The 25,952-nt window shown below is 44.3% G+C and overlaps 3 protein-coding genes across 3 annotated transcripts in view; all 3 read left to right on the forward strand.

The window, feature by feature from the left end:
* The first annotated feature begins 11 nt into the window (after positions 1-11).
* LOC139350187 (FERM domain-containing protein 6-like) lies at positions 12-4,538 on the forward strand. Its single transcript, XM_070991395.1, has 13 exons — positions 12-83; positions 331-421; positions 570-649; positions 824-882; positions 966-1,188; positions 1,270-1,425; positions 1,561-1,626; positions 1,761-1,829; positions 2,539-2,713; positions 3,006-3,164; positions 3,350-3,478; positions 3,561-3,583; positions 3,663-4,538. Exons 1-13 carry the CDS (start codon positions 12-14, stop codon positions 3,702-3,704), a joined length of 1,344 nt encoding a protein of 447 aa, XP_070847496.1. The 3' UTR covers positions 3,705-4,538.
* A 162-nt stretch (positions 4,539-4,700) lies between these two features.
* Positions 4,701-10,179, forward strand: ghdc (GH3 domain containing). Its single transcript, XM_070990496.1, has 11 exons — positions 4,701-4,922; positions 5,126-5,416; positions 6,058-6,254; positions 6,338-6,532; positions 6,621-6,740; positions 7,082-7,379; positions 7,534-7,723; positions 8,061-8,132; positions 8,249-8,382; positions 8,465-8,553; positions 9,091-10,179. Exons 1-11 carry the CDS (start codon positions 4,838-4,840, stop codon positions 9,310-9,312), a joined length of 1,893 nt encoding a protein of 630 aa, XP_070846597.1. The 5' UTR covers positions 4,701-4,837; the 3' UTR covers positions 9,313-10,179.
* A 4,962-nt stretch (positions 10,180-15,141) lies between these two features.
* Positions 15,142-25,952, forward strand: part of kcnh4b (potassium voltage-gated channel, subfamily H (eag-related), member 4b) — a 33,500-nt gene continuing 22,689 nt past the window's right edge. The window contains exons 1-2 of the mRNA XM_070990926.1: positions 15,142-15,858; positions 24,593-24,826. Of these exons, the coding sequence (XP_070847027.1) occupies positions 15,783-15,858; positions 24,593-24,826 (310 nt within the window). The 5' untranslated portion in view covers positions 15,142-15,782. The remainder of the gene's footprint in view (positions 15,859-24,592; positions 24,827-25,952) is intronic.

Genomic DNA, 25,952 nt, shown 5'->3' on the forward strand with positions numbered 1-25,952 from the left:
GTTTTGTGACCATGAGGACAAAGCAGAAGCGACAAGTGTGCATCCTCCTCCCAAACAAGCAGCAGCTGGACTGTCCTGTCAGGGTGAGTGGCCTCAGTGACCTTTTCCTTTCCTGTCTGTTTACATTATTAAATATTTGATTCAAATCCATCATTTGGAATTGGGGAAATATATAAACATGAGATTTAATTTGACATTAACAGCTTTCTTTCAACCCAAAAGTGAACAAAACATGGCATCATTGTGAGCCCAAAGCTCATAAAATGGGCCCTGAACGCACCATCTCCTCTTGTGTACTCATTCTTGCTGTGTGTTAAATGTGTTTTTCAGGAGAGAGCCAGAGGCCGCGAGGTGCTGAACACCGTTTTGAAGCAGCTCGGCGTCAGTGAGCTCCAAGTCTTCGCTCTGGCTGTTCTCAGAGGTCAGTCAGTGTCTGTGTGGGAGCTCCAGAGAAAATGTTTTCATTTCATTTAGTGTGGGACGCTGAGATTTAAGGAGGCCGCTGGTAATGAACGAATAGCCCTAAACACTTTGTAAACTGAGCGAAATGCACGCCATTGTTCCCTCAGATCATGAATACCTTTTTCTTGATTTGGAGCAAAAGCTGAGCAAGTACTTTGGCAAAAGATGGAACAGAAGATCCTTAAAGGTGATTTTTCTTCTCATATTTAAACAGTGAAATCCTTTTCTCATAAAATATGCCCACGGCACTGTGTAGCAGTGTGCTTCAGTGGACTCCTGAACTCACATAATGTCTGTGCAGTGTTCAGTGCGAGCAACATTCCTCCTCGACTCTGCTGAAATATTTATTCTACATTTCCAGATCCCATTCATCTTATTCCTGAGAGTGCAGCATTATGTGGAGAGTGGGCGGCTAATACTGTAAGTTGGTGTCCCATCTGCGAAAAGCGTGACATGACGATGAAGAGAACTCTGTAACGTGATGTGCTGTCTGGTTGTTGAAGGAGCAGCAGAGTGCAGCAGCTCTACTACGCAGAGCTGAGGCAGAAGGTGCTGCATTCACAGAGCCGCCACCAGGAAGCTTTATTCTTCCAGCTGGCAGCCTCCGCGCTTCAAGCTGAGGTCGGAGATGTGGAGCAGAGAGCGGGGAGTGATGAAGAGGAGGGAGGAGAGAAAAGACAGGAGAGAAAACATTACTTCCTTCCTGAAGATTACTTCCCCTCTTGGGTAAAAAAAAGTAGGCCTAACCTCAGAAATCATAACAGTTTTAGGTGTCCGATATGTGCTGCAACATGCTTGTGTCCTCAGCTGGTAAAGCGTCGTGGACGAGACTTCCTGCTGCAGCACTGCCCGCTGTTACACGCCGAGCTGAGAGGTGTGTCACGCTGCCAAGCTGTCCTGCAGTTTATAAAAGAGGCCGGCAGCCTGCAGGACGGGCCGGTCACCTTCTACAGGATGAGACGGGTCAGTCACACATGCACTCAGACTGTCAATGAACCAGAGAAAAACTCAGTCAGGTAATGAGGAAGTCGTGAGGCTGTTTGCTGTTACAGTGTGAGCTCATGAACTCTGCTTCTTCATCTGTTATTTTCTGTGCAGGAGAAAAAAGAGCTGATAAGCTCAATCCTTCTCGGTGTGTCCTTGAAAGGAGTCTGTATTTATCAGGTGCGTCTTCCACAGTGAATATACACATTCAATCTCAAAGCGTCTTGACTTGTAGATGTAAATACACTTTCTTAATGCATTTACTCCTGAGTTTGCATGGATTATGAGTGTTAACTGAGTGTGTTTGTCCTCAGGAGGTGGAGGGGAAGCTGTGTCTGTTGTATGACTTCTCCTGGACCGATATTGACCGCTTCACCTTCCAGGTTGGTCCTGAAGACCCCACACAAGATCAACTCTTCCTCTGCCTCTGCTTTTGGCAGTCGTTAGTCTAACTAACTAACTGCATTTACTCAAGTACTGTACTTAGGTACAGTAAGTGAGGTACTTGTACCTTACTAGTCTTTTCATGCCACTTTCTGCTTCCACTCCGCTACATCTCAGAGGACATGTTTTTCTGCATTGAGTACATTTGCTGCATTTTCCTTGACTTAAGTGATTTTTACTTGTAACAGAGTATTTTCACAGTGTGGTATTAGTTTAAATACCTCCTGCTCTGGCGGCACGGTGAAACAGCAGGTAGTGCACGTGGCTCACAGCAAGAAGGCCGCCGGTTCGATCCCCAGGTCGGGCGGGGCCTTTCTCTGTGAAGTTTGCATGTTCTTCCCGTGCATGTGTGGGTTCTCTCCGGGCACGCCGGCTTCCTCCCACAGACCAAAACATGCTCATTAGGTTAATTGGTGACTCTAAAATTGCCCTTAGGTGTGAGTGTGAGCGTGAATGGTTGTCTATCTGTATATATTGCCCTGCGATCGGCTGGTGACCGGTTCAGGGTGTACCCTGCCTCTTGCCCGCTGACATAGGCTGACATAGGCTCCAGCCCCCCCCCACAACCCCGAAAAGGGATAGTCGGGTATAGACAATGGATGGATGGACCTCCTGCTCCACTGCTTTTCCCTCTTTCTCCCGCTGCAGGGCAGCAGGTTTGAAATCTCTGCAGTGGGCTCTCTGTGCCTCCGAAAGCTCCTGTATCACACTCCTTCAGCCTTTCACTCCAAACACATCCTGAAGCACCTCAGTGACAGTCACCGTCTCCACATCCATACCAGAGGCGCAGTCAGCTACATCCAACAGCTGGAGGACATGGAGGGTCAGCAGTCTCACCTTCATGCTTTTTCATTACTACAACGCATCCATGAGTTCATATAATGCCAATTTGAGATCTGTCCTCAAGTCTGTTATATCCTAAATGTCCTCAAGACATCACAAGACAGCTGCAGTCTCACAAAAATCAGTTGTTTTGTCATCGCTGTTTCATCTCAAACTCACAACTGGACTCTTATTCTCGTCCTCAGCCGAAGCAACAACACGACTTTTTAAAGCAGTTTCTCACATAATCACAACCCAAAATGTGACTTTTTCTTCTTTCTCTCTCTCTTCAGCCACTCAGCTCTATAAAGAGGCCTACATCTGTGACACAACACGCCTAACACGCAGACTCCAGAGCCTCACATCCTCCATGTCTGACTGCAGCGGTGCAGACGAAATGACCGCAGCCTGCTCCAGAGAGGAAGAGGAGGAGGATACAGTGTCTGTCACAGGTCAGCTGAAAGGAAAAATAATGGCTGTCATTTGCTCTGTGCCATCTCGTACAGTCCACTGAAGGTTTTTTTGAATACACAATAAATAACAATTTTATTCGCTACTATATTTCTGCTTGTGGCATTTTTGGTTGTAAATCAAGAGCAAACATTGAGCGTCTCTGCGTTTCTGTTGACTGTGGCAGAGTTTGAGCTCTGTGTGGATGAACAAGAGTTTCTTGTTGACGACCCAGCCGAGGTGACGTGGCTGGCTGAGCTGCTCCGCGGAGCATCTGTCCACAGACCTTTGGTGTTACCTTCCTCTTACTGGGCAGGTTAGTCCGCAGAGGCATATCTAAGATCAGCTCAATCCCTTGTTTGTCACCACATAATCTCCTGTTCTCTTTCCATTGTCAGCTGTCACTGTGGAAATGAAGCAGGTGAGCAAACCGCAGATCCGTCTGATTGAACATTGCCAGCGCATCAAAGGTTTCAGGGTTTTCTCTGATCTGTGTGCAGGTTCTGAGGAGGAGAGCTGATGAAGGGGTTTCTGTGGACTAATGCACTGCCAGAGGCAAGAGGGACTCATTCAGCTCAGGACAAGACCCCTAATGTCTCTGCTCTGATGCTCACATTGCTTTTCAAATAAGTAATCAGAGACCGAATAAATTATGTACCTGATAGAAGAAATTATGCTTATTATGTTATGTTTCCACTGCAACATATGCTCACACAAATGCCTTTAACACACAATATGTCGGTCATATTAAATCAATTATTATGTCAACTAAGATCATCTGTCTGTTTGAGCTTCAAACTACAAGATGTTTGAACTTTTTTCTGTAATCAAAGCATTTGTGGGAACGCAGGGTGTGCTGTATGAGTGCTGGATAAGACATTTAGGTTTTATTTTGTTTATTTATTAACTACATAATTAAAGGACAAAAATATTTTTATGACAGTGCGTATTATTGTTGATATAATTGACCAAATAATACAGTACAGATTTATACTTGTTTCCTCATATTCTTTATATTGTTTGTGAATGAAATTATACAGCATGCTCTAAAAAGAAAGAGAAATCTGAATCAATATGACAAACAATGCAGTTACAAATGTCAAACTATAATCAATTTTATTCTTTCTTTATTGAACTGTATCAAGAAACATACAGACTTTATTAAGCAGTGAGATACATTATTAGGTGCATTAAGGTGGGGGTTTTTGTAGGGTTATTATAAATTACATTATTGCAAAAATATGTAAGAAATAACAAACGGATATGGTCTTCTTATCTTTTTGTTTGTTTTTGTTCTTTCAAAGTGAAGCAACATACAGTGTATGTATGTATGTAAGAACAAGAAGATAAAATATAATAAAAGTGAATAAAGCTGGAAATTCTAGCATTTCAATTTAATTTAATGTGTGAATTTGCCGGAACATTGTGAATGAATCTGAACCCACGTCCTCCAATAAAGTTTTGTTTTGTTTTCTGTCATGAGTGAATCAGACTACGTCATCCTGTAGTCAGCCAATCAGTGCGGCAGGCTGCGATCCAAACACGGAAGCAGCTCAAACGGCTGCGAAAGCAAGAAGTTCGTGCTCCTCTTCTGTCACGTAGTTGCGTTTTAAACATGATTAATAACGTGAACAGTTAAAACCACAGATACGTTAGGTGACATTGTTTGTTAAAGATGGCTTTCTCTTGGTTTCACGTTGCTGTGCCGCTTTGTTTTGTGATTTTATCTGCTGCTGTCGCCATCACTGGACACAATCATGGTAAGGAGTTTAAATATGATGATGCTAAACGTGTGGAAACGATGCGAAAGGCCGCTGTGGTTGAAACATGATGGAACAACAGTGAACAGTTAGCTGCCTTAAATATAGATGACACGAGTAACGGTGTAATGTTGGCAAACAGCGCCCCCAGCTGGCCCCTCTTCCGCTCTTGCCTCTTGTGTAACGCCGGCTCTCGTCCACAGCGATGCCGCCTCTCCTGCCCGCCGCCCTCGGTGTGTGCTCCCTGGCCGGCATGGCGCTCATATGGAGGGACATGAGCTCCAAAATGAAAGGTGGAAACCGGACGCTGAGCAGTCTGCTCAGCCAGTATCTGGCCGTGAAGGCAGTGGGCTGGCTGGGCAGGCGGCAGAGAGGGAGACTTGAAGCGGAGACTCTGAATGTGAAGCGAGTCCAGGAGGAAACTCTGCTGAAGCGGCTGAGGAGAAACGCCAACACGAGTTATGGAAAACAGTATGAGTTCGGCTCCATTACAGGTAAGAGAGCAGTGACACGGTGCGAGTGGACGTTTGTAACTTCACAGTACCTGCGCGTGTTGTGAAGGCAGCAGTGACACTGATTTGTCCTCTGCCGCGCTGTGATGTAACCTCGTGTGTTGTGAATGTATGGAGCCCACAGACAGCACAGACCGCAGGGCCGTCACCAGGAAATCTGCGATCAGGCACCAAGCACACCCCTGCAGCAATTTGTTCACAGTTTTTATGACTTATGAATCCATTACTGGCTACTTTTTGTTTAAAAAAAAAAAAAAAAAAAAATCCAAATTCACCCATCTAAATCTATTAATGTCTCCAGATTACTTTTTTGTCTGACCAAAAACCCTAAACATGTTCAATTTACTGTCATCTAAGAGAAGAAAATTCAGCAAATCTTCACAACTGCGAAACTGTATTTACATTAACTTATTATTAATCGGATTGTTAATCTGTAAAGTAATTATTACCTAAAGTTAAGTGAAGGGTGGTAAAAAGTACAATATTTCTGCCTGAAATGTCACAAAGTATAAAGCGTAAAATGGAAATACTGAAGCAATACTCAAAATGATAAAAAGTGAAGTGTTTTATAAAGACTCACGAACAGAAACTTTAAAATCAGCTGTTTTCCTGTTATTTTTCAGACAGTGATGGCTTCTGGGCACGTCACCCTATCACCACGTACGAGCACTACCGTGAGCTCGTCAGACGCATCGCGGCAGGAGAGGAGAAGGTGATCATCGCAGAGAAGCCGTTAATCCTGGCCATGACCTCCGGGACGTCGGGACAAAGCGCCATGCTGCTGAGCACCAAGGACACCAACACTGAGTTCTTCCTGCAGGTGAAGCTTGATAACAGCGTGTTGACCCGGCTGTTGTGCATATTAAACAGTTAATAACGATATTAATTTATGTGTTTTCCCAGGGAGTGACTGTGTGTCTGGACGCCATGAGAACAGCCTTTCCTGCGACCGACAGCCTCCAGCGAACCACCAAGATCTTCTACTCGCCCACGTTTCGTCAGTCTGAGGCCGGCATTCCCATTGGACCAAACTCCTCCACACCAGCCTCCTCCCGTCACATGCTCAACCTCTACACCACCCCAGCACCCGCCTTTGAGGTACGAGATGATCAGCTTTGTCTCGTTATGTAGGATTGAGAATATTTGAAACACACTGCTCAATACTTTCTCTGGTCCTCTCTTTCAGGTTCCCAGTGAGAAGGACACCCTCTACCTCCATCTCCTGTTTGCTCTCAAAGATCCCAGTGTGGGAACACTGGAGTCTAACTTTGCTTCCACAGTCTTCTATGCTTTCAGTGCTTTACAGGTACAGCGCATAGCTCATGACATGGTTTATTTTACAAATAATGGTCATGTGAAAACACTATTAAATGTTACGTCTACTCCTTTGATTTCTTTCTAATTTATGTGACTGGGGGCAGAAAATACTGGAATATATAGTTGCCCATTAAATGGAAAAGTCCTGTGGTGCTGTATCCTTCATGCATGCCTGGTTTGAGTCCCAGCGGGACATTTTCTTGTAAACTGGGATGAAATCTTGAGTCAGGTGTCAGCCTCGCCCTGACCAAAAGAAAAGCTCTGGTAATTTGTTTGATGTACTGAGGATTAGAAAGGTAATTTCCACCCCATCTCCTCTCCGTCCCTCAGGATCGCTGGCAGGAGCTCGTGGAGGACATTGAACGAGGGAAGGTCAGCAGCGCTCTGGCTCTGGAGCCCGGAGTGAGATCCAAGCTCGAGGCTCTGATGAAGCCGGACCCGGAGAGGGCGGCTGAGCTCCGGGCCCACTTCCAGGATGGCTTCCGTGGGATCGCCAAGCGGCTGTGGCCTCACCTCCACCTGGTGTTGGCGGTGGACTCGGGCTCCAATCAAATCTATGGGGAAATGTTGAGGGAGAACTACTGTCATGGAGTTCCTTTCTATTCGCCATTCTACGCCGCTACTGAAGGTAAGAACCTGCACGTGAACACACCTGATCTCAGACACCGCTGTGGGAACAACCAATAAAAATACAAATAAAATGTGTCACTGCATTTCCAAGAAGAAGAAACTCATCTGTCGTTGGTAGTATTAGCTCTAATTGTGCGTACGGGCCCCTGCAGGTCTAATAGGGGTGAACCTGTGGCCTCAGGAGCCAAACAGACGCTACCTGCTGTGTCCTCGATCAATGTTCTGCGAGTTCCTGCCAGAGAGCAGCCTGGAGGAGGAGACGCCTCACACTCTGCTGATGGAGGAGGTGAAGGAGGGACAGAACTACGAGCTTGTTATCACGAACGCTTCAGGACTCTTCAGGTCTGATTTCATTTAAGGATCTAATGATGGATGAAAGTCTGCAGGATGTGAATGCAGACAACGTTGTGTTTGTTATGTGTTCAGGGAGTAAATACGTGAAATAAGGGTCAATTTTAGGAATGTTTCCGTTAGTTAACTGCTCTTTTGTCAAATCATTCGCTGGAAAAAGTGAGAATAACATTCAATAATTGCTGGGTGTCATCGCCGTTGTGTTGCGGTTTCACTCGACTGCACGCTATCAAGATCAAATGAGCGGCATCTCAAGTCTGATAATGTCATGCAAGAGCCAGATCTGTGCTCAGACTCCATAATGACACTGGTTTGTGCTGTGTTGCAGATATCGCATTGGAGACATTGTGAAAGTGGTCGGATTCCACAACCAGTGTCCCATTGTTGAGTTTCAATACAGGTACATTTTGCGTTGCTCTCACGCGTCTACTGTAGATACATCCTGCATGTCATGTGCTCTACGCAGGTTTTTAAAATATACAACATGTCAGATGACTTCCCTTTGTCCTCCGTCAGACGGGGTCAGATGTTGAGCGTCCGAGGGGAGAAAGTGTCTGAGGCGTTGTTCCTCGATGCTTTGAAGAAAGCTGTTGCTCAGTGGCCAGGAGCTCAGCTGGTCGACTACTGCTGCGCTGAGAGTGGCATCATGGGTAAGACTCACGCTGAGTCACGCCTCTGAGTGCCTAGTCAGGTTCAGTTTGCGCTCTAATGAACTTCTCTCTGCCGTTGTAGGAGATTCGATAGGCGGCTCAGATCCTCATTATCAGGTCTTCATTGAGCTGAAAGGTGTGAGAAACCTCACAGAGGAGCAGCGGTACAAGGTAAGATGAATGTAGCCTGCAGCAACAACACATGGGGTGCTTTTCATTACGTTGAATTGTGCCTCCTCATCTCCTCTCTCCTTCGTCGACCCGGAAGTTGTTTCCCCTCCGCCATGATGAAGGATCTTCCAATTGCTTAAATGCACCTGAAGGAGATGAGGAGTGAGGAGAGAGGAGGCTTCTGAAGGAGATCAGAGTGAGGATACACCGGTGTAGCCTACGCGGAAGTCTTTTATTATTTAAGGGGCGTGTCGTATGTGGCACACGTTTGAATCATGGCGGGAGCAGGTGAACGTCATCAGTAATTGACGACACTTTGGACTGACGCTGTGGAGCGAGGATTTTCCATTTCGGAGTTTCGTCTCCTCTGTCCTCACGTCTCTTCCTCGCATCCCTCTTTCATGTCCTCGCTGGGCGGAGCTAAGACGCGAGGAGAGGAAGAAAGTGGAGGAGACGAGGAGACCAATTCACCGAATGAAAAGCACCCATGGTTTTTCCTTTATTGTGAAATTAACATCCGCTCTCCTTCCTTTCCAGTTGGACATCTGTCTCCAGAAGGACTCGGCCGTCTACAAGTCTTTCCGCATCAAAGGCAGCATCGGACCGATGAGGGTGCAGCTGGTGGCACAGGGCGCGTTCGACGAACTCCGCAAGCGTATGATGGACTTCTCGAACACCTCACCCAACACCTTCAAGATGCACCGCGTGCTGCGCAGGAAAGAATATGCTGACTTCCTCTTGGGGAAAACCATTTCCTGAAACCTCCCGCTGTGGAGAAGGAGACAAAGTTTGTGGACTCAGACTGTGGTGAGCGCTGAATGCATGAAATGTCTCCAGTTTTTTTTGACCTGCCGCTCATCAGTGAGTTGATAAATTGTGCCTTTGGGAACAGCTTGACACAAAAAGACAGCAGTATTCATTTTTAACAATTAAAAATGTTCATTTCACCGATTTATTTTCTCAACCATATTTATAATTTTTATTAAAGTGAACTGTTAAAGCTGTAGTTGTGATTAATGAAAGGTTTCAGTACAGCCTGACTGATATGGATTTTTGGAGTATTATATTAGTATTATAGTATAAGATACACACACAGAGTTCAACAAAAAACATTATATAAATTCAAGAATTCAAGAATATTCAAGTATTTTTTTCATCTCCAAAGTTTAACTGTTGGACGCCAGATGACTTCACTGAAAAGTCCTTTCTCAGTGTTCAGAGTTTCCACCTCACACCACGAGCACATCACTGGACCAGAATTGGCGTCCAGACAAGTTGCGACTTTTCGCTTTCAGCAGATGAATGTGAGAACAGCCTCCTAGTGTGAGACTGCACATACATGTTTCTACACAGTGTGTCTGCCCAGGATTTCATTTTGTTGCCTAATGACTACTGGGGTGATGTGTGAGGGGAAAAAAGTGTTTTTTATAGCAGCTGAGGAAAAAGGCAAAATGACACCCAGACAGTTAAGCTTGTGAAATGTTTGCGCTGTTACACATTTTTAACAGTATGATCCTTTCAATTGATACCATCTGGTGTTATTGAATGCAGCACCACCACGTTCCCATTGTCCCATAAGTGCAGTCACCGTGAAGATTAAAGCAACATTTGGCAAGATTTATATCTAAAAATAAATCCCTCTTGTATGCCTCGTGGGGGGGGGGGGGGGGGGTTGCCACAGAGAACAGCATCCTAAACCCTTTTAGTACTTAACTATGATTTTGTTCTGTCTGGAAAGCAAATTCAGATGTAGGTTGTGATCTCCTATAAGTGGCAAATCAAAGCTGTTTAATCAGAGGTTTCGCACAGTTGGCTGAGCAGCTCGCGCTCCTTTTATCATAATCTGGACTCAAAAGCAGTCAATGTTTTGTCTCTTGAATCCCCCTGTTTTAGCATCCCCTGCGGGTTGCAGAAGGTAAGCATACAATTTATACCATACCGTACGCAGCTTTCCCTCACAACCTCCCACCATAAGCCCTTAAAGCCAGATAAGCAGATTAATGGTGAGATTCATTGCAGATGATGTTTCTCCATGAAAACAGACCCCAAACATTAGCTTACATTTACTCTTGACCATCTGATTTCTCTCTTCAGCTACATTGCCAGTGCCTGGACTTCAATGTCACCACTAGGGGGGGCTAGTCCAATATGCAAGGCTCACACAAAGCTGCTATCCATTGTTTTCTACACGTCAGCCGTTTTCTACTTTGTCTTATGGTCTGCTGCTGTCTGAAAACTGGATTCTTGGTCATAACTCTCACCACAGGCAATCAGGGAGGCTATTTTTGCTGAAAGTTAAATGAAAGTAGGCCTATAACAGTCAACATCACTATTTAATTTCATGAGATATTTCATCTAACCAAAGTTAGATTGTCATTTATTATGTTGTGGAAGCTGGAGGAACCAAGCAGCCGAGTAGCAACAAACCCACATCTGAGCGCCTGTCACCCTCATGCGTTGTTGCAGGACTCGCTCCTCTCCCGCAGGTCCCTCCGTTCACAAAGTGGGCTAGTATTTATAGTAACGTCCCATTTCAGCATGAGATTTGACACTGCTCTCGCTTTATCTTGCCTTCAGGTTCATAGTGCGATCAGACCAAAACAGGGGTTAATTGAAAATAACAGCATTTGCGTGAGATGATGTTTTTCCTCTCTGGAGGTTTTAAATGGTTTGACAGCAGTTACCTGAAGCTGTCATCCCCTCATATTTTCCAGCACATCAGAGGTTACAGGAGGCTGATTAATGACTAGAAGCAAGACGCCAACTAGTGTCAACCTCGTGTTAGGAATAATGAGACAATTTGGAAGCTACGCTAATTTTCTTTGCGGCGTACGTTGATAACGTTACCATGCACAAAGCGTAAAAACAAAAAATGTTTTATTTCCCCAAGTTGCCAGGATATAACTTTAATACTTGCCAAACTTGCTGCTGAAGTTGTGTTGGTGGGCCAGTAGGGGGCAGTCTTCCCTCTGGTCCCAATTAAGTCTCACCAAGGTGTTTGGGGCGCGTGCCTGTAGGAGACCCCGTCCTTCTTGTGAGACGTTAAACCGGAGGTCGTCACTCACTGTGGCTATTTAGGATTTATGGCGTCTATCACAAAGAGTAGGGGGTTCCGCTGCGTCTTGGCAGAACTCCCAACCTGTCTGCCTCCATCTGGCCGCCTAAACGTCCCCCTGTGTAACTGGCTCAAGGTTTCCCTCCTTCTCCACGCCTTGATGTGTGGCGAGCATTCTGGTTCAAGATGGCGGTCGTGCATCACCTAGGTGGGTGCTACACATTGGTGGTGGTTCAGGTGATTTTCCCTCCTTCACTGAAGCACCTTGGGTATCATGATAAAGCATTATATATATATCTAATCCCTTATTATTATTAGAAATCAAACACACTGGATATATTAATAAGCTTTAGATGTGATTGTATTTGGGCTTACTTTTCAATACAGCCAGGCTAGCTGTTACCCTCTGTTTCCAGTCTTTATGCTAAACTATGCTAGCTGGTTGCTGGCTGTAGCCCCCCATGTAATGTAGAGACATGACAGTGGTATCAAACTTATAATCCAGTTCTCTGCCAGAATGCAAATCAATGTATTTTCCAAAATATCACAGCATTGTGTACAAAAAGTTACTGTAAGTCTAAAAAGAAACAAACTGTAAAAAGAAAAAAAAGAAAAAAAAAACTTAATTAGGAAATGTTTGGTCTGGAAAAAAAGCTGTCAAACAAGCTTTACAGAAGACTGAAAGTCCCCCAGGGTCAAATAAGAAGCTTTTTTTGTTTTGTTTTTCCAAATTTCTGACTAAATTAGCTATCTTTTGAAAAAGTGAGTTATTCATTCAACACCAATCTAATAATCTAAATATTTTTTGTTTATATTGCCATAACAACAACTTGGACAAGCCAAGGACAGAGATAAATCCTTTCAGAGAAAGTCTCTGTGGTGCTGAAAGTCTTGTTTTTATCGTGCATAATCAACACTGCCCCAGATTACAAAATAATGACAGCGTGGCAGGTAAATAAAGCATGGTTCTGTTTTTTTAATCCATGCTTTCAGCGGTTTTGTTTATTCATTACAGACTGTCATCTTTCTCCGCTTGGTGTCTGGTGAGATGGTGTGTGTCTTGCTGTGTCTGTCATCCTCACGTGCCTTGAGGGCTGACACAAACACAAAGCGCTTCAAAGCACATCTGCTCAGACACGAGTTAATTCAATGTAAACAGCAGAGATTTGAGAATGGCAGGCCTGATTTCTCAATGGGTTTGCGGAGAGAAGGAGGACGTATTTAATTGAGAGAAGGGATGTTGCATGTTGAGCGAATGATGGCGGCTTCAGAGCTTATCTGTCTTCCAGTTTAAGTCAGGATTAGGCCGGTGGATTTTCATTCATGTTTAAAACAGTAAATGTAAGTTCTGTTTGTAAATAATAGCAAAAGATTTAAAGTTCAAATCAAGTCAAATCCCTCAAGTTTCACCTAAAAAAAAATACATAAATAAAGAAATAAAATCAGGGCAAATGCCAGCAGTCCCTGCAGAGCTGAGAACTGTGGGAAATGTAGTCGGCGTATTATTTCACCTGGCCGAATGTGCGTCACTCTGTGGTATTAGACTGCAGAGTAGATAGTGAGCATGTTTAATGGATAAGCCTCTTTATTAGTGACAAGCAGAGATGGATGAACTACAAGAAGAACCCACAATGAGAAGCCATTAAAAATAGATAGCAGTGAAGGGCTGCCAGGGCTTGAATAGGATCCGAGAGGGTGAACAATACTTTCTTACAGTCTGAGAGCCAGTCTTTTACTTTCACTGGCTCTCTTTTTTTCCCCCCTTTTCTCTAAATGCGGCGCACCTGTGCTGCCTGCTGGATGGCTTAATTGTGCATTTTTAATCACCTCCACCATCTCTCCAGCATTTTCCTGACTGACAGAGCAACGATGACGAGCTCAGAAACTGTCTTCTCCCCACGTTCAGTGGCTAGAACCACATGTTGTTCTTCAACCTAAATTCATGCATACTGTAAAAAAAAAGGGGGTCATCATCATTCACCACTTTCTTGACCTGGTTATTCTCATCTCGGATATCTGCAGCTGCTGCTAGGACTGTCAATCAAGATCTAAGCCAAACTTTTCTCTTTTTTTTTTTCACCCTAAAGATTACAAACTTCATTTCTGGCTTGAGGAGACGCCCACACAGCTGCTGAATCGGCTCAACTTTTCAAGATTACCAACGCCCCCACAAGTATATTTCTATTTCTTTTCTCCTCCATTTTTGTTTACTGGTCTCCCAATTTGCATTAGGTTACACTTGCTGCGTGGGACTGGGAAATATAGTGTGAATATATTATTTATTTTTGACAGGCAGTAAAAGACAAAAAAAATCTTCTATGTTAAGCCACAAGTACCTTATATGTTCCACAAAAAACACCCTCTAATTGATCATTTGCATATGAATTTGAGGTTGCTGAAAGGCCTAAGAAAAAGCTTCAGAATGATATATTGTTGTACGATCTCTTCAAGGTTTTATTCTGTCATCTGGGTAAATCTATACAACTCAAATGCCATCGTGGGTTCCATCCTCAAGCTCCACATAAATCACAGTGACAAAAAAGGAGCAATTTTCTTTCACCATTCAGCAAAACACAGACCTTTCCTCCTCCTGAAAACCTCCCATTGTGCACTTTAGAATGAACACCTCCTGCAAAAAGATGCAGACATGTCAAAATGGACAAATTATGTAAATACATCAGACTTCAGGGAGAAGCCGTCTCAAAAATCAGCCCCTAATTATCAGGTTTCTTCATGTCATTTGAAAGAATGAATATTTAATGACAGTTACATTAATTACATTAATAGCAGGATCCGCTTTCTCTGGTTACTGTACAATCTAATGAGATTACCGTTGACAAAACTCATCAAAAATGATATGATTTAAGATAAACAAGCGCTGCTGTTAAGCACCTTCACTATCCGGAGGTATTCCCCTCGCCAGCTAAGCTGTGTTATTTGCTTGGGTCAAAGTGAGTTAAGACGGCATTGCTTTGGTGTGTTTAGCATCAAGTCCTCATGAAAAACATCTCCAGGCTTATCCTTTTAATCTGCTCTTAGCCGCTTTTATCCCAGAGCCTTAATTCTCTGATGAGGATACTGAAGGGGCTGGGAGGGCAGCAGTGACCAGCTCCATCCAGAAGAGATGAGTTTGAGACAACAATACTCTAGGAATGACATTTTCCTGCTACAGTCCTCATAACTCGTGCAGCTCCTTCAGTTATGTGAGAAATACATCTGAGTATTTCTCTCCCACTCCCCGCCCCGCTCTCACAATGTCCCTTGAGTCAGACTCCCAAGACAAAACAGCACACAGTCCAACTGAATACAATAGGCTCCATTGACCGACATGCAGGTGATCCATCTTTCCTTGATTTGCAGACATGCACACAAAAGCCATGTGCTGATAGTAGCACTATGGGGTGTAATGGTGCTGTCAGCTGCTCCAAAAGCATCCTCCCTCCCTCCCTCCTCACCTCCACTCTCACTCTCTCTCTCTCTCTATACCCCCACCACAGATGAAAACAGGTCCCCACAGAGGATGCCAGCATCTCATTGGCTGGGATATCACAGGAGTGGTTGGGAGCAGGAGCGAGAGAGAGAGAGAGAGAGAGAGAGAGAGAGAGAGTAGCGAGGAAGGGAGAAAGCTCAAGAAGATGCAACTACTCTGCCACAGCATCCCGACAGAGCTCTGAGCTGAGGGATGCAAGACGTGCAGACACATCATGTCATTTTTGTCTTGCAGATGGGAAGCGCAGTGGACTTAAAGGATAACTTCCTCCACGTTGCTGATGGAGTGAGCTCTCCGGCTGAAAGGTGCAGACAAGCAACAGCTGAGCTGACTGATCTGAAGCTCCTCAGATCTCAGCGTCACCTGGATTTGATCCCTCTTTGCTGGCCGAGCAGCTGCCGGTGATTGCTACACTTAATTTCGACTTATCTAGGCTACCCACACCTGCACCTCTGCATTTGTTGGAGCGGGCTATTTTAGTCTTCCCCAGACTGCACTGTTGTCTTTGGGAGAGGCGCCGCTTGGAGAAGGGTGGCTGTAAATGTGTGTCTCCGCGTCCGGCACTGGACTGCCACCGACAAAGTCTCCTCCTGCGCCTGCTGAGACCCCCTGGAAGCCACCTGCTGTGCCTCTGGGATGGTGTGACCTCCAGCCAGCTGTTGGCCGTCCCACATCTGGGTCAAGATGCCGGTGATGAAGGGCCTCCTGGCCCCACAGAACACCTTTCTGGACACCATCGCAACACGCTTTGATGGCACCCGTAAGTACAGTGGAAACACTCTTGAGGACGAGTTATTTCGGTGCTCGTAGTTTTTCACACAACTCACTCTTGTTGCATGTCATCACAGGAAATAAGAAAAACTCGTGGTGGCAACATGCTTGGTGTTTTCTCTTCCACTGCCAGAATATGTATGAATTTCTTTTCATCACATGCTTGAACCTGAATGTGAACGAGACACATTTGTGCTCAGGTCACTCTGTGGTGCTGAGCCTATAATCTGCTGGTGGTTGCAGTGGGATGTAGGGAAAAGTTTGCTTTACATTAAGCCGGAAGCGCAAAATCGACCTTCAGAAATCATGTTGTCTTTTCACATTTGTTTCACACAGTTAGCTCCACACTAGCCGCTGCAGCCGACGGGCAGCACTGCCGTTTCTGCTTGGCTTGTGTCTCTTGTTTTGTACCTTGTGCCACCCCAGGGGAGGTTGTGGCTCATTGTAAATAAATACCGTAGGGAAGTGTGTGTTTTGTTGTTGCTTGTCGATTCAACCTGTCCTCCCTCTGCTGTAGCAGCCTGACTGAGCGGCTGGCTCGAAGTTATTCTCCGTGCTGGGCCTCGGTTCGACTTGGGGAAATAAACACAGTGAAATTGTGTGACATTACTGTGTAATTGATGTGTAGGGTATGCAATTATAGCTTTGACTTGTGAGTCAGGCGTTCTAATGAGGTGTTAGGGGATCTCTGAAGAGCTTAAAGCGCCCTGACACATTGCTCATCAGGAATTGTTCTTATGTAGCGCCGACTGTAAAGTAAAAATGAAGAGGTTCGTGAGATGCCAGGATACACACATTGAATCTGGAGATGACGCAGGTCGTGCACAGTTCAGCTGGAGGAGCAGGGGTCGTGCCCCCGTGTTGCATCAGCCCTGCTGAAGAGTCCTGGAGCTAAACATGGACTCCCTGCCTGCCAGCTCCAGAGGGCTGCTCTCTGGTTGAACCTCCTCTGACCTCCCAGCAATAGGGAGGAAGAGGGAAAGTTCCCTTTCAGGCTAAATGTCTTTTCTACTGTGTAACACCATTTCTCAACAAACTACAGAGCTTATTCAACATCAAAAGTCCTGCAGCCCTTTTGAAGCTCCAGAGAGAAAAAATGAGCTTACATCCACCACTCAACGTTAAAGTTACACTGCTATACTTTCTATCTGCATTTATTCGCTCTCCTGCACGCTTGTGAATAAATAACCCAACAATGGCTCTTTAGAGCAACAGGAGGCCGAGATAAAAGCGTGTCGTAGCAGCAGGATACACATCTTTGTAACTACATGCCAGCTTCCAAGCCAATCTGAAAGCCACCATAAGGCTGTGGCTCCAAGAGGAGTGGCACAGTGCCCACGGCTCAAAATAGCTTCCTTCCTGTTGCCGGGGCGACAGGGTCCCGCCACTTGACATGGAGGATGCTTGAGCAGTTTGGTCTTTGAGAAAAAGATGGTCCGCTAAAGAGAAAACACTCGAACTTGCCTTCCAATCAAGGACTTTTATAACGCAGCTGGTCTCTTGTTTTCGGAATGAGACATCTTAAAACAAGACGCATTGTGGGTCGTGCAGCTGCGATCCAATTCAGTGTCACCTCAAACTGTTCAAGCTACAGCGCTTGTTGAAGTCACTCAGTTTGGCGTTCATTGGCAGAGTGAGTTTTCTCGCTCATGTGCCGAAGTTGGAAAGTTTCTCAGGTTAAATCTGAGTTTCAGGTGAAATCACAGCCATCTTGGAAGGCAGTCATGCTGCAGTATTCAACTTGTGGAAAAACAGTATGAGACTAATTATTATTCAGAGTGTTTTTACGTGTTAAAACATGTCTGGAGGGTATCTTTAAATGGTTCGATAAAATTTCCTCCAGGTGGAAGAGTTTTAAGTGTTACCATTCAGGTACATACAGTACAGTCTGACGCTGCAAAGCCGTGAAATTTGGGCTCCTGTGCAGCTCCTGGTGTGACTTTTAGCTTCAGTTAAATTCCTAAAGCATCGTTCCTGGTTATGTTTTTTGCTAAGTAGAATATAAATTCATTATAATTTAGTGTTTTACATTGTTCAATATTCAATACAGGCTTAAATTAAGGAGAAGAATTAATTATCCCCTATTAAATCTAAACATTAAGTGTGCAGACGTGATGTACTTTCACATGCTTACAATTAAAAACGTGTTGCATCCTTTTAATATGTAAAACATTATGCATGTCACATATTTGTTCACTAATTCTACAGTTTGGAAAATGAAGTCAAGTGCCCTTAGATCAGCAAAACCAAAGAAAGCAGCACTGCTGACAGAGCAGCCACACACTCAAACATTGTACAGAATATTTATCCAGTGTGTCACTCCAACATCGTCAAGACTGCTGCTTCTATCAAATACAAAAAGGTGACAGATTAATCTGACATAAATGTAACAAAATACACAGAAAATTACACAAAACAGGAAGACAAGACAGGTGGAGGTCAAGTTATATGTTTAAGTATGACCAGAGGAGTCAATAAATAATATGGATAAATAATGAAATGTATATAAAATTTTTCCGTACTGACAGCATTTAACGTGTTCATGGACAGTTTGAAGCTTTTCTTCAATCACATCAGAACACATTTTACACTATGCAGCCCTAAAATATGTAAAACATGATGCCTGCCACATATTCTCAGTGCTCTTAAAAAATGTTTTAAGATCAGCAAAACAAAAGAAAGCAGCAGTGCTTACTGAGCTGCCGCACTGTCAGATTTTTATCTAACGTGTCACTCAGACATAGCCCCTTTCCCAGACTGCTGTTTACAATAAGTATAATCTACATGAGGTAATTATGTAAACATCATTATCCTACTACACTTATTTTGCAGCATATCCATATAATTACCCAGACTGCCTCCTGCATGCTCCACACTGTGCCTTTGTGCAAAGCATAACTACTTGGAAACTCTGCTGGGACAATTAATAGAGCCGTTTGGTTTTAAAAGCTCCCCCAGTCATTATATATTGTGCAGCTTCACATTCCACATTTTTAAGCCATCAGGGGGTTTCAGTGTAGTTTCTCCAGTTTGTGGCTGTGAGGGAGAGTCGTTAATGCTAATAAATATTGACTGGACTGTGATGACTTCGGGAATAACCTTTGTAAAACTCAAAGCAATTTTAAGATTTTAATTCAACACTTCCTGCACTGAGAAAATTGCTCAGCATATCATAGAAGAGGAGGCATAGAGACCCCCCCCCCCCCCCCCCCCCACTATATGCAAAATGTCAGAACAGGTTAAGTCAGTAACCTTTGGCACAGCACAGCACAGCATTTGCCTCATGGCAATGTCAGCATTCATGTCCCCCAAGGATTTCTGTGCATGTGACGGAAAATTAATTGTGAATCATTTCAGTCATTTTTCATGTTCAAAAAAAAACCAAAACAAAACATGGTTCCAGTTTCACATATGTGATGATTTGCTTTTAAGTGTTTTTATTTCAACAATCCTGAGGTTTGGACTAATAATCAGCAAATTAATCCATAATGAAAATAAATATTAACTGCTGTTCTATACAAAATAGTTCAAAATGAGCTCCACCTCAACCAAGTACAACAGCAAGATCCTGATTTTAATACATACAGTGATGATAATCAAATGATACATAAAGATATAATATCACAGGGGCCATTTTTCTGCACTGAGTACTTCAGAGAAGTAGTAGTCTAGAGAATATTATAGATCTGATGTAAAACTAACTGGAGAGTGGGACTGAGAGAAAAAGGCACAATCACAAATCCATCTGCTGCTTCAGCACCACGGACAGCGTCGTGGATTTATCAACCACAGCACAGTTACACTGCTGATATTTCAGAGCTGTGATGGGGGCCATAGATTGTAACTTCAGTCAGATAAAGGATCAGTGAGTCAGACAAGACTGACGTATAAACAACCGCTCTGCCCCTGCTCTCTCTCTGCTACGAGGGGATGTAGAGGGTAAATTGGCGGATTAAGAAGAGAGATGCATTTTGGTCATTTTTCTTACAAATCGCCTACTGAGTGAATGATCTGAGTACTTCCTCCAGCACTGTGTGTTTTGAGTGCCTGGGCTCAGGGTTTTCTGTTTGTCGTGTTTTTACAATATGTTGATTTTATATGTGTTTGCATGTTTCTGTATTTATCCCTGAGGGGAAATTCTGTGAGGTCAAAGGTGAGGGTCACCTCACAGAACAGCACCTCTGGAGCTGTATTACCCTCCGGGTTGCTTCGGCGAGGCAGATGTTTGTTGTCACACAAAGGCTAAAACCTGGACCTTGCAGTAGTTGCACCACTGGCACCGTGCTGTGCCTGTCGAGTGCGCGTCACAGCATACACGCCTGTCCTTTACACCCATCCCCAACTCCCCCAGCTTCTTTACACGACCTGCCCGGCAGCGTTTTCACATTGACAGCAGCGCTCGCCCTGTGGGGCAGCGTAACCACGGGGCAGCTGCAGGCAGAGATAAGAACGGGGTTTATTTTCCCCCCTTAACACTTTCCTGTTAGAAGACGACCGAAGAACCAAAGCAGAGACAGGAAGGACTGTCAGACTGAACCTAATGGAGCTCATTGTTACCCAGCTGATGAGCGGGTCTTAATAGGCAGCTGCAAAGGTCAGAACACTGCAGACAGAAGCCAGTGGAGAGCTGAAGCTATTGTGCGTCCTCGTCCTTTGCTGCTACTTTTGAACCTCCTGGTATTTAGCTTTCCAGGTGTGATCTAAGCATCGATTTGGCGTCATCGAAATCTTCAACTGACACTGAGATCATTCAGGAATCGCAGGATAGGTGGTTTCAACCCTGTTTCCTCCTAGATATGCTTTGAGTTCAGCACTGTAGGTAGGACACTAAATCTGCCCCTGATGTGGCAGCTGTGCCTCCATCAGCACGTGAATATAGGTGTCAGTGGGTGTGAGGCTTTCTGCTCAGTCATTTTGACTTTTGTCGGGTTCAGATCACAACAGCACACATACTTCTGTCATGATGTTCGGTCCTGACGTTGCCAACATGTCATGCCAAAGTCTATAAAACGGTTTTATTAATCGCTGACATCAAAATATAATTTCCACTGACTCTCCTCATGCCTCTTTACCAGACCAAGGACCTTTCCCCCTGCAGGTTCACCTCTCCTTGCACTCTCACCCATATGCCCCAATAAGTAATTACATGCTGCTGGGTGGTAATTAGCTGGCAAGGCAGTGGCCAAGCCTCATGGGCTTCATCTGTCTTTCATACACTGTGGGACTCCTGTGGCACGGACATGCTGCTTGTTGTTAGCTGTAGCATGTGGCATCATCATGTCAGATTACAGTTGTAGCGAGTCAGCACAGATGTGTAATTAAGGAAGCCGGCGCAGTGGAGCGGCCACTCAAAGCAATATCCCCGAAGAGGATTACGGCCTAAGAGTCGAAGCATTGTCACAATCTCTCACACACACACACACATTCAGAAGATGTTTATCAAGTGGGCGCTGGATTGTTTGTTTATGAAGTTACCAGATAAGAAAAATCCTGGAGTAAAGGCTTGTTTCCAGGATGTAAAATGGTCTGCTCAGGAACAAGACGTGTGTCAACATCTTAAACGAATAGTTCTACATTTTGGGAAATGCTTTTAATTCCTTCCTCTTGGAGAGAGTTAGATGAGAAGATTGATACCAGTGCCATGTCTGTGTGGTACAGATGTAGCCGGAGCAGTGACTAACCTGATCTACAGTGTGAAGTAGCACAGGTTGCATTCCTCCAAACGCAGCATATAAGTTTGTTTTCTTTGGCCGTTGTGGCTCGTTGGTTTTGATACATCCTTAGAAAGTGATTTATGACTGCACCTGCCCTTGACCTATTTGAAGGACCGATTTAGGGATGCTGAGTGGAGATGTACCTATTCATAGGTAACATTACATAAACCAGAGATGAATGCAGTTGCTCTCTAACACTTGCTGGCTCACTGAGTTTGGGTGTCAGAAATTTATAGAACATGAAAAAGAGGGCATGGTTGGTTGTTTTTTTTTTTCTTCAGCTGGATAGGCGGTTGCTTTGTGTTCAGCCATTGTTTCTAGGGCGATTTTTTTAGATGTGAAAAGACAGCTCTTGAACAGTTTTCCCTCACAGGTGTTACTTTATGCAAAAAAAAAAGCCTTGAAGTGATAAAAAAAGCAGTTATCGGTCTCTCCTCATGAGCACAGACCTGCAGGAGACTATAGAATGGAAACATCTCAGTTTCTCCACGCTGAAGTCTGGGGAAGAGCAACAACAGCAATGCATAGCACAGGCATAAAACCCCATCTGCCTGTTGATGGATCCGACTAATGCCTGTCTCTTTCTTTAATTCCACGGTGACAGTTTAGTTGCTGCTCACTGCACACCCAAGAAAGGTTGTCACCGCTCAGAAAAGACATCCCCTATGGACTGCTTTCTGCTTAGTCTGGCCAATTAAAGTGCTAGATTGTGGAAAGCGCTGCAGCGGCTGCTTAATACCCCTCCTTCTTAGGCTCGGTCTCTGTGGAATCGGTAGAAATCAGACCGGTGTCTCTCTGTGTGCTGCCTCTGTGCTTGGCATTCACAAAATCTGGGGTTTGATGTTTTCATTTAAGCAGCCGAAAGAAGCCCGGTTCTGTGGAAGTTTGCTGCCTCAGCACTGACTTTTGCAAAGAATTAGCAAACAAATACGCATAAATATGTAATCACACCTAACTTGTAGATAAGTCCACCCTTTATGCAGTGAATCCCAACAGGTACCACATAAGGTGCCTCTGCAGGGTCATTCCAGGAGTATGAACTTGACCAAACCAACTAAAAACAAGAAAAAATAATGAAGAAATCCTAATTGACAATTCCAATTGTGCAGCCATGGATCCACCAGTGCCGCTGTTTTTCTCTGCTTTTATATATCTCATACTTTTCCACATCCATAAAGCCAAAGGGTCACAATGAAGGGGTACTTGAGCCCATTAGATAGGGCTTGTGGGAGTATGCTGGACAAAAACCGTTTGGGAATATCTGTTCGATGGGATCCTTGCCGTATCTAGAGAATGGACAGAATAGCTGGAGAATATAATGCAATCCAAAGTTCAAAGCTCATAATGTTTTTGTTGAGATGAGCTGGTTCAGCTGCAGCATGTGGTTAATTGTGTCTGTATAGGTCATGTTCCATTTGTCAAATACTGCAAAAATAAAAAGTGGGTGCCAGTGGAAGTCCCCCAATTAGTTTTTATCTTGTTTTAGCAGCACTGAGTACACTGCTGTGTATACTGTTTTGAAGTGTTAAAGGCAAGAAGTGAACAGGCTGCACTGAATTTCAAAGCTCCTTCCACTGGTCGCTCTGACAGACTGAAGTCTAACAAAGAAGCCACACTGCAGCAAGAACCTGCCATCGCTTATCAAGGTCACATGTGTGACGTCACCAAGATTAATATATATGTTAGTATGCAGAGCAGAGGGCGGGCGCTGTGTGTTTATGTCCCGCAGACAAAATACAGCAAGAAGACAGCTCACGGTGCAGGCCTGCTGCTGGAGAGCTGTCCGTGGTGCTGAAAGCAGAGCAGGAAACCAAGCAGAGGTGTTCTGGTGCCGATATCATGCGATCCACATTATGTAAAAGCCTGCGCTCCAGACTTGATAAGCCACCACTTTAATTTGGCACTTAGATGTGTGATCTTACAGATCTTCAGCAGGTCCTGGAGGCAGATTGCGTTTCTCCATCTGCAGCCTCACGAGCACAGCATGATATCAGTACTTTGAGATGAGCGCGCAATGAACAGGTGAAGGAACATAAGAGGAGGGGTCGCTGACAATATTCCAGTGTTTTATTGGATTTTGAAATTGGGTTCAATCTATCAGAGGGCCTGAATAAAGATTTGATATAGAGCTATTTTCATAAGCTCTATAGTCACATGCTCATCTACTGTGAATTGTAGATTTTTTTCTTGCTTTGACGTTAGACTAGTTGCACGTAATGTACCTTAATGTTGTCATCTATCTATGCTTTCTTACATTCTTCCGAACACAATTCAAGCTGTATTTACTTCCCGTCATGTGTGTAACAGTTTAATGTTGCTCTCATATTTCCTTTATGATAGCTAGGTCGAGTGGACTGTAGATCATGTGTCTTCTCGTTCAGTTAAATCCACATTTACATTGACACTTTGGCTCTTTTTCACTGTCATGCTCTCTGCTGTTATGCAGTCTTTTTTTAAAATTCTAAGGTCTGATCCTTTACAAGTTCACATGAACCAATCAATTAAAGAGTTACATGGGAATCAATTGCTAACCTTTGTGCTCGTTTTCATTTCCAGTCAGCTGTTTTTCTATCTTGCCGTCTGCAGCCCAGGACACAGATTCCTTCAATCACCCACATCAGTAGTCCTGACCGCCACCAGACGACCAGGCCCGGGGGAAATTAATTTAGGCCGAAATTGAGTCCACACCAAAGTCTGATTCATGTTTACTTTGAAGTTGTCAACTAGCGTCAAACCAAACCTGCAGAGCTTTGACATGAGTTCAAAGAGCTAAACAGACTTTGATTGGAGCAAAGACCAAATTTGCGCCAAACTTCAGACTGTAACATAATGCACCCGACTGCTCCTTATCCGTTACTCACCGGTGTTCAGGAAGGTCTGAGCAACCTGAAATCTCCAAAATGTTTCAGTTCATGGTTCCTCACATTGGCCATGAGCCTTCTGCCTCCATGCTGCTCCACTCCCGCTAACACCTTTTTATGCCCCCCCCCCCCCCCCCCCCCCCCATAGACAGTAACTTCCTGCTGGGTAACGCCCAAGGCCACCGCGGCTACCCCATCGTCTACTGCTCAGACGGCTTCTGCGAACTGACGGGCTTCACGAGAACCGAGGTGATGCAGAAGAACTGCAGCTGCCGCTTCCTGTACGGGGCCGACACCAGCGAGCACGTGGCCCAGCAGATGGTGAAGGCTCTGGAGGGCCGAGAGGAGTACCAGGCCGAGGTCCACTTCTACAAGAAGAACGGTGGGTGCAGGAGAGCAGAGGGGGCCGATTTGTACATAACTTAAAGATGTTCTACTTTTTTTGTGTCATTTAGAAGCAAAATGGTCATCCAGCAATTAACATTTGTGTCATCTTTTGTTCGCCTGATCAAAACTCAAGTACAATGACAGTCATTTTTCTTAGATCCGACTCCTGTTTGATCAGGCTGTGATCATTTGTTCTGTTCTCAGAGTGAAACTTTTTTCTTTTTTGTTCTCGACATCATGAGGAGCACTTTTATTTTTGGATGAGAATTGAACGTTTTGGTGGAATTATGAATCTCCACAGTGATGCATAATTTAAGTACAGCAGGTCAGCAGTGCAATTCATGCTCTTTTGTTGGAGTTGGTGCTCATTATCATTAATACAAAACCATCATCGATCGAGTGAAAATTTGCTGCCAGCTCATCTTTGTGATTCATTCAACAGAAGCGCAAAAGGAGTAAACGTGTGCTGGAAAAAACAAGCATAAAGTCACTCTCAAAGACATATTTGATACTTTATTAATGAAGAAAATGCAGGACAAAGTACGGCACATACTGTCTCTGTGTGTGTTTATTAAAGTAGTTTAAATCCTGAATATAACCCACTCCTTCTGACTTCTACCTAATCCTTCTGACAAGGTCTTGGGCTCAAAATACGATGTCATGCATGAAAAGAGAGCATAAAACACCCTTTAAGCCTCTTTGATTGGCACACAAGGATTAAGTTCCTTCTACAGAGATCCAAACCTGCAGCCTCGAAGTGTGTGAGCCGCTAATTACGTTGATGGATTACCGAATCTGTACTGTAGCTGAAAAACACTTTTTTACCGTACAGTAAGTAACTGTAAGGCAAAGCCACTACCATTAATGAGGCCAATGGCACGGTCATTTGTAATATGGCCAAAAATAATAGAATGCAGTTTCAGACTCAAGAGGGACTGAAATGCAAAAGAGGACAAAGAGAGTGATGTTAAAGCCAGAATCCAAAATGGAAAATATTCATGGCTAGTACAGTTTTAGCAGGATTTTCATGATGAAGTCAGACAGAAAAAGAAATTCAGCAGACACACACTCGAGTGTGTGCCTGCTGCTCAAAAACACACACAAATAGCTTCTCTCTGTTT

The sequence above is a fragment of the Chaetodon trifascialis genome, chromosome 21, assembly GCF_039877785.1.
Source record: "Chaetodon trifascialis isolate fChaTrf1 chromosome 21, fChaTrf1.hap1, whole genome shotgun sequence".
Taxonomy (NCBI): domain Eukaryota; kingdom Metazoa; phylum Chordata; class Actinopteri; order Chaetodontiformes; family Chaetodontidae; genus Chaetodon; species Chaetodon trifascialis.

What these genes read in the sequence shown, in the direction of transcription:
- LOC139350187 (XM_070991395.1), top strand. Translation starts at nt 12, where the DNA reads ATGAGGACAAAGCAGAAGCGACAAGTGTGCATCCTCCTCCCAAACAAG. An exon ending in TTGACCGCTTCACCTTCCAG is followed by an intron (nt 1,830 to 2,538) that starts GTTGGTCCTGAA and finishes CTCCCGCTGCAG; the next exon opens with GGCAGCAGGTTTGAAATCTC. An exon ending in GGATACAGTGTCTGTCACAG is followed by an intron (nt 3,165 to 3,349) that starts GTCAGCTGAAAG and finishes TGACTGTGGCAG; the next exon opens with AGTTTGAGCTCTGTGTGGAT.
- ghdc (XM_070990496.1), top strand. Translation starts at nt 4,838, where the DNA reads ATGGCTTTCTCTTGGTTTCACGTTGCTGTGCCGCTTTGTTTTGTGATT. An exon ending in CATCACTGGACACAATCATG is followed by an intron (nt 4,923 to 5,125) that starts GTAAGGAGTTTA and finishes TCTCGTCCACAG; the next exon opens with CGATGCCGCCTCTCCTGCCC. An exon ending in ATTGTTGAGTTTCAATACAG is followed by an intron (nt 8,133 to 8,248) that starts GTACATTTTGCG and finishes GTCCTCCGTCAG; the next exon opens with ACGGGGTCAGATGTTGAGCG.